The sequence below is a fragment of the Sinocyclocheilus rhinocerous genome, unplaced genomic scaffold (genome assembly GCF_001515625.1).
Source record: "Sinocyclocheilus rhinocerous isolate Xijiao unplaced genomic scaffold, SAMN03320098_v1.1 scaffold3214, whole genome shotgun sequence".
NCBI lineage: Eukaryota > Metazoa > Chordata > Actinopteri > Cypriniformes > Cyprinidae > Sinocyclocheilus > Sinocyclocheilus rhinocerous.
The window spans coordinates 57,960-66,120 of NW_015636927.1; the positions used below are offsets into that span (position 1 = coordinate 57,960).

Here is an 8,161-nt window from a genome sequence, read left to right on the forward strand (position 1 = left end):
TACACACACACACTCACACACACACACACACACACACACACACACACACACACAACAACCTCAGGCTCATCTGGACTGAATCTGTTTCTGTGTGTTTAGTGTGTTGTTACATACATGTTATATTGATGTTAAATTCAGCACTATTTATTAAGAGAATAACCCCATCATTAATCATTTTAGTAAGTGTTTTAATTTAAATTTTTTTTTGTTTTGTTTTTTTTACTATTTTTAGTAATTATTTTTACTATTTTTAGTTTAATATATTTCAATTGTACATTTCTATTTGTGATTATAATTTTAAAATTATTTATAGAATTTTTAACTTCTTCGTGAATTTCATTTTTAGTATTTTTAATGCTTTTATTTTATTTCGTTTATTTTATTTTTTAATTATTTACATTTTACATTTATTAAATTTTTGCATTTTAATATTCAATTTTTATGCATTTAATTTAATTCTTTTTATTTTCAAAATATTTTAACTTTAGCATTTTTTGAATTTTTTATTTCATTTTTAGTGTTTTATTTGAATTGTTTTCATTTTTAAATGATTTAAAATGTACATATTTATCACTCAAACTCATGCTTACCCATATTTCTATAATTTAGATAATTTTATATTTTAACGGTTCCTCACCATCATTTTTCTCTCGTTTGATTCTGGCATATTTGTTTTTCCCTGCGATTGGTAAATATCACATAATCTTTCCAAATCTTTTAATGTTTTATTTACATATTTATGATTTAATTCATCATTCATTCATAATTCATTTGCATGTGAAATATGAAAAATAAGTTCAACTGAACCTAAATCTAATTGCAAGTGAAAACCAGCGAGGGGTGAAAAGTCTCTAAATATGGACTTTCAGTTTGGAAATGATGAGATCGTGTGGCTTTATTTGATTGGCTGCTCATCAATGACTGCTGATCAACTTTCCTGTGAACCAAAGTTCAGTTATTGTACTTTATAATGCAAATGATAATCCTGAAGATGTGCTGAGCTTTCAGACAATCTATGTAATGAGACACACATATTACAATCTTCATCTGGAGAAAAATATTTCAATATTAAAAGCACATCAATGGAGATGAATTCCAGCACACTGTGATATTTATATTTCTTCCTTTTTTTCAATGGCACAAAAATAATGAGCTATTTAGATGCTCAAAAGCAATCTGATATGTTTCATCTTGTTAAAAAGAGGTGAATATAACAGAAATGACGTGGCATGAAGTGTTTGTGTTTGTGTTTGTTCAGAAGCATCTGAAATGCATCAAAGACAGTGTTCTGATCAGCTTGATTAATATCAGACGTGCACATTCATGAAGAGTCTGTGTAGAATTGATTAAACTCCTCTGTGAAGTTTTAGTAAAGTGAAAGTCAGTCGAGGACAAATCAAATAAAGTTTGAGAACTATGTGAGAAATCCAGGTGAATATTACCTCATTTAACAAAAACATCACGGTGCATTTTCATGTATGATGTACTTTATTGGAACAAACTGAAGTGCAAAATAAAGAAAAAAACTGCGTTTGGTCATTTTTAATGAATGGTCAGTTTTGCATTTATTAACTAAATAAATACTAAGCACTATATCCAGTGCTTTATTTTATTTTTGTTTTACTTGAGTATTCCCATTTTTAACGAATTGTCATTTTTGCATGTATTAATTAAATACATACATACATAAAGCAAGCAAGCAAGCACTGGACAGTGCTTAGTATTTTTGCAATGCTTTTTTTTAACTTATTTATTTTAATTTAACATTTTTAATGAATAGTAATTTTTGCATGTCAATAAATAAATAAAGCAAGCAAGCACTGGACAGTGCTTAGTGTTTTTGTAATGTTTTTTTTTTTTTACTTATTTATTTTAATTTTACCATTTTTAATAAAGTATCATTTTTTGCATGCATTAAATAAAATGAAGCACTGTCTGGTTTTTAATGTATGATTTGCACATTGCCATTTGTAATGTTCAATATGTTTATTTTTGTGTGTATGCATAAATAAATAAATCAAGCGGTGTCCTTTGCTTTATTTAATTTAATTTAATTTTTCATTTTGAAGTTCAGACTTTCTTAAAAACAGAGAGAGAGTGAGGACGCAGCGTAAGGATACAAAAATAAATCTCTTCTTTTTTTAATGTTTTAAAAATAGAAATATCAAAGATCACGTTTCTTCTCAGTGCTGTCAGACGGCGTTAAGACCGCGCGGAGGAGTCCCGCGTCTAGAAACCGCACGCGCCGCGCTCGTTTAAGGGCGGATCAGTCTGAACGGAATTACGCGGTTGACCGGGATTGTTCAGTTCATCCAGGGTTTTTGTTGCACGCAGACAACAGCCTGGTGTCCGGACTCATTTATTTCTCAGCCGAATCATCTCCGCTGGAATGGCCGCGAGCGTTCTCACGCGCGTTTGAACGCGACGCCGGGCGCTGCTTTTGTGTTGATGTAAATGATGCTGTCGGCGCGCGCCGTGCGCCCGGTTAACGCGCAGCGGGGAGAGCGTTGTGTCCGCGCGGGCTGATGACAATAGCGAGCAAAGCGGACGATAGAAAAAAAGAAAAAAGAAAGAACGCTTGCGAAGTCGGTTACCGGGAAGGAAAATGTCTCTCAGCAGGAGCATCGAGCTCGAGCACTTCGACGAGCGGGACAAGGCGCACCGCTCCAAACGCGCGGCGGGTTCGGGTTCGGGTTCGGGCTCCCAGCAGGGCTCCCAGCAGGGCTCCCGCGCGAGCAGTCTGGTCCCGAGCCCCGCGCACAGCGCCAGCTGCAGCTTCTACCGGACGCGCACGCTCCAGGCGCTCAGCTCCGAGAAGCGAGCCAAGAAGGTTCGGTTCTACCGGAACGGCGACCGGTACTTCAAGGGTCTGGTGTACGCGGTGTCCGGCGACCGCTTCAGGTCCCTGGACGCGCTGCTGGCCGAGCTGACGCGCGCGCTCGCCGACAACCTGCACCTGCCGCAAGGTGTGCGCATCATCTACAGCGCGGACGGCGCGAGGAAGATCGCGAGCCTCGAGGATCTCGTGGAAGGTCAGACATTCACGGAAATATCGGCGTGAATTATGACCGTAAAGAAAGGTGAAGGGTTGCAGGTTCGATTCGAAGCCCTGTAATGGTCCACAGAGGTTCGAGGCACCTCATCTGTCACATACATGCGCTGTAGTGAAACACTACATTTATTATTATATTAATATTATTATGTTGTTTATTTTATACATTTAATATATCAATATTACAAATTAATAAAGCAAATGAAATGTAATATTAATAAAATAATGAAATATTAATATGACATTATAATAAATGGTATATGACATTATGTTAAACATATTTATTTATATTGATAAATGTATTGTGTATATAATACATTGTATAATATTTAATATGATGGGTAATATATTTAATTAAAATATATATATTATATATTTTTATTTTAAAATATATTTAAAACATAAAATTATTTTTAAAATATATTTAAAACATTAAATTGTATTTTAACATCAGTATTACAAATTATTACTGGCACATGAAATATACACACGCAATTAATAAAACTAAAGGAAGATCTCAAAAATTTAATAAAAAAAAAAAAAAATTATTCATTTATTAAATCTGTAGATTTCGGAGCAACCCTGCTGGAGACTAGTTTAAGATGTAACCACTTCCCACTGACTCGTTAGCTGCTTGCAAATCAAGCAGAACCAGCTGGAACATTTGCATTTAGTCATTAAGCAAATACTTTCCTCCCATCCCATTATAAGCAATTTATCATAAGAGCCGATAATCCTCACTGCGTCACTGCACTGCAGCTGCAATATAAGCTACATGAGGCTGATTTGTTGCTCAGCAGCTTGATAACCAGCAGTTTAACCCAGCTAACCAGCAGCTATCAACTAAAGATGAACTTCAGCAGCGCACTGAATCTGGACAGAATTATAAACTAAAACAGAACATGTAAAATTAAAATATATATTTTCGAAATAAAAAATGTAAAATAAAGTAAATAATTTTTAAACAAAACATAAAAATGTAAAATTAAAATAAATTATTTTAAAATAAAAGCAATCAAAATAAAACACTCACAAAAAAATGAGAAATTTTATTTACCTGCGTGTCATGTGACCATTAACCATCACCACAAAAAAATTAATAAATGTTATATTCTTACCTTAAATACAGTCCCATCATGGTATTTGAGCACATTTACCGCCAATTCTAATCACTGCAATAGAAACAAGATATCATTATCTTTACTGTAAATGAACAAATGCAAAGTCACAAAGAAAAAACCCTCAAAAATAAAATGTCCAAATGCATTGCAATTAATAAGGATTTTGTGGGAAACATTCATGGAAATTGTGTCAGTGCATAAAAATCTACTAAAAAATGTGTGTGTGTGAGTGTGTGTGTGTGTGTGTGTGTGAGTGTGTGTGTGTGTGTGTGTGTGAACTTGTGTTAATCGGTCAAGCATGATTTAAGCTCAGATTGTGAATGCTCAGTCACTTTAGATCATCTGCTGAATTATTCATTAGTGAACGTTAGTGAGTGAACATTAGTGAGCGTGACACACACACACACACACACACACACACACACACACTCACACAAACACACACACACACACTCACGTGCTGCAGTCGCTCAGTCTGATTTAAGCTCGAGGAAATTATATTTTAGTTAAAATAAAATTAGAGCCTTTTCATGATTTTGTGTTTCTTTGTCTTAAATTTTGCACGATCAGTGCTCTTAGCGAGTTTTCCAAAGATGAAGGTGTTGAAGGTTTGTTTTTGTAAGGGTTTGCACTCTTTCTATTGGTGTAAGTGTCTTGGTCCGTGTATCAATATTAATAATTTCATTAATACTCATATATCAATGGCTCCTCCCACTTACAGCACATCAGACAGTGTTGCAACTTTACATCTTCTGGGAAAAAAATCTGATTTTTAGTGTTTCTGAAAGAAGTCTCTTCTGCTCACCGAGGCTGCATTTATTTGATCAAAAATACAGTAAAAATTGTGAAATTTTATTAGAATTCAAAACAGCTGTTTTCTTTGTATTTTATTTTGCAGGATTCACAGATGAATAGAAAGTTCAAAAGAACGGCATTTATTTGAAATAGAAATAGAAATCTGTCACGTTTGATCAATTTAATGCGTTCTTGATAAATAAAAGTACTAATTTCTTTTCTTTTTTTTTTCATAGCCCAAACTTTTGAATGGTAGTGAATCACGGTTTCCACTAAAATATTGTGCAGCAACTGTTGAATAATCTGAATGCAGACTTTAGTCCGCTGTAGTGTTGGTGAATGACAGCAGTTTAACCGTGACACGTGCAGGAGCTTCACACTGTCTTACAGCAGATATTTTACTCAAACATCTGGACGATTGACCTTGAGGAGCTTCACGTGATCTTGAGCGTTACAGATGTTTGACCGGTGCGTCTGTGAATCAGCAGAAACACATTCAGCTGCTTGAGTGTATTTTTGGACTGATGAGAAACCAGCTGAGATGAGTTTAGGCGTGAGCTGCTGGATTACAGTATTAAAGCAGAGACACAGACAGATGCGCTCGCTCTCACCTGCCGCGTACTGATGCTGCTTTGACCCCGGGGTCGCGTTGCCATGGCGATCGGGTCAATGAACCTGCTGTCAGCACTGCATCAGCATCTTCACTTCAGATTCACCTCACAGCTGGTGAACCACATGGATGCAGATGGTTCTGATGGTGGTCCAACTTTGCTTTTGCAACCTTAGCAACCACCCAGAACATCCTAGCAACCATAAAGAAATTTTGACTTTAAATTATTCCAATTCTCTATCCCAGGGTTTCCAAAACTGCGGCTTTTTTGGGTTTGTGAAAATCCTTTAATGAATTAAATCATAAAACTGAAATTAAAATAATTTTAAAACAAAACATTAAAAAAATCTATGTAGCTTTAATACATTTTTATTTCAGTTTAAGTCATTTTAGTACTTCAACTTAAACCTGTTTCAGTTAGTTGCCAAGGAAACATTTCTAATTGTTTTTTTTTAATTTGCAAGTGAAACTAAAATAAATAAATTTAGAAAAAAAAAAATTCAAATTAAAATAATTTAATGTAAAAATTAAATAATTTAAATGAATTAAAACAATAAAAAAATGTATATATAGCTTTAATTTATTTTTATTTCAGTTTTAGTCATTTTAGTACTTCAACTTAAACCTATTTCAGTTAGTTGCCAAGGAAACATTTCTAATTTCTGTTTAAATTTTGCAAGTTAAATAATTAAAAAATGTGAAATTAAAATAAATAATAAAAAATAAAAAAAATGTAAAATTAATTAAATTAATTAAAATGGTCAAATTAAAATAATTAAAAATGAAAACAAAAATGTCAAATTAAAACATAATTTACATAATTTACCTAAAAAAATCAATATAGCTTCAATTTATTTCTGTTTCAGTTTTAGTTTTAGTCATTTTAGTACTTATTTCTGTTAGTTGGCAAGGCAATGTTTCTTATTTTTGTTAAATAATTTAGAAAAAATAAAAAATTTAATTTTAATTTTAAATTAATTTCAATAATTTAGAGGTAAAACAAAAAAAAAATAATTAAATGAAAACAAAAATGTCAAATTAAAACATAATTTAATAATAAAACCTAAAAAAATCAATATAGCTTCAATTTATTTCTGTTTCAGTTTTAGTTTTAGTCATTTTAGTACTTATTTCTGTTAGTTGGCAAGGCAATGTTTCTTATTTTTGTTAAATAATTTAGAAAAAATAAAAAATTTAATTTTAATTTTAAATTAATTTCAATAATTTAGAGGTAAAACAAAAAATGTACAATTAAAATAATTAAAAATTCAAACAAAAAATGTAAAATTAAAATAGATTATTTTAAAATAAAACAAAAATAATTTTAAAACAAAGCAAAAAAATATAAGAAATAATGTTAAAGCAAAAAATTTAATAATTTTGAAACAAAACAAAAATAATTAAAAATTAAAAAATTAAAGCAAATATAAAATTAAAATACATTTTAAAATAAAAACAAAATAAAACACTTACTAAAAAGATGAAATATTGTATTTGTTCACCTGCATGTCATGTGATCATGAACTGGCATCAGAGAACTGTGAGCATGAGAGTGTGTTGTTTAATTATTGAAATATTAACTTAGAGTGAATATTTGAGCTCGATGTGTTGGTCTGATGAAGCGTTGTGACTGTGGTGTTCCTGCTGTAGGTGAGAGCTACGTCTGCGCCTCCAACGAACAGTACAGGAAGGTGGAGTACACCAAGAACGTCAACCCCAACTGGGGCTCGCGGCTGGGGGCGGGGCCAGTGGGCGGAGCCGGGCGTCAGGGGCCTCAATCGAGGGAGCCGAAAGACTTCATCAAACCCAAACTGGTGACAGTGATCCGCAGCGGCGTGAAGCCCAGGAAGGCTGTGAGGATCCTGCTGTATAAGAAAACTGGACTCCGGCGTCGTGAAGAGACTCTACACGCTGGACGGAAAACAGGTGCGGCTGCCAAAATACACATCAGAAGAATAGTTCAGCACAAAGCTCTAACACTTCTGTCAATCAGTCAGACCGGCTCGTTAATGCTGATCAGCTCAGAACGGCCACATGTCAATTTGTTCATCAATAATCATCTATTAGTAATGCATCCTGTTCATTGATTATTTTGCTTTTCCTTCAGAGACTCAGAATCAATAGTAGAGCGTTATTTTAGTACTATCTTTATTCTATTTATTGTTATTTTGAATTAGCTTTTGTTTTATATTTTCAGTTTTCGTTTTAAAAGTTTTAGTCGTTTTGTTGGTTTATCATTGTTCTTTATAGATTTCATTTAAAGGGATCGATTGCCTGGAAATGATCATTTTGTCATCATTTACTGTCCCTCGTGTCATTCAGATCGGTTTGATTTTCTTTTTTATGCGGAAAACAAAATAGAGACATTTCAAAGAATGAAAAAGCGTCTTAGACTTAAGATCCAATTCAATTCGATATATTATTTATTTTTCAGATTGCAAAATTTGAATATAGACAAATATTAAATATATTTATAAATTGTAAATATTAATTAAATATATTTAAATATTATGAAGATTCAGGTAAAATAAATAACATTGTGTGTGTGTGTGTGTGTGTGTGTGAGTGAGAGAGAGAGTGTGT

At 32.9% G+C, this 8,161-nt stretch overlaps 1 protein-coding gene and 1 long non-coding RNA gene across 2 annotated transcripts in view; both read left to right on the forward strand.

The window, feature by feature from the left end:
• Window positions 1-2,299: 2,299 nt before the first annotated feature.
• LOC107748288 (serine/threonine-protein kinase DCLK2-like) overlaps window positions 2,300-8,161 on the forward strand; it is an 18,745-nt gene continuing 12,883 nt past the window's right edge. The window contains exons 1-2 of the mRNA XM_016563026.1: window positions 2,300-3,032; window positions 7,229-7,614. Coding sequence (XP_016418512.1) covers window positions 2,606-3,032; window positions 7,229-7,614 — 813 coding nt within the window. The 5' untranslated portion in view covers window positions 2,300-2,605. The remainder of the gene's footprint in view (window positions 3,033-7,228; window positions 7,615-8,161) is intronic.
• LOC107748282 (uncharacterized) overlaps window positions 7,454-8,161 on the forward strand; it is a 6,406-nt gene continuing 5,698 nt past the window's right edge. Inside the window, exon 1 of the long non-coding RNA XR_001640917.1 lies at window positions 7,454-7,504. This is a non-coding gene — a long non-coding RNA (uncharacterized LOC107748282). The remainder of the gene's footprint in view (window positions 7,505-8,161) is intronic.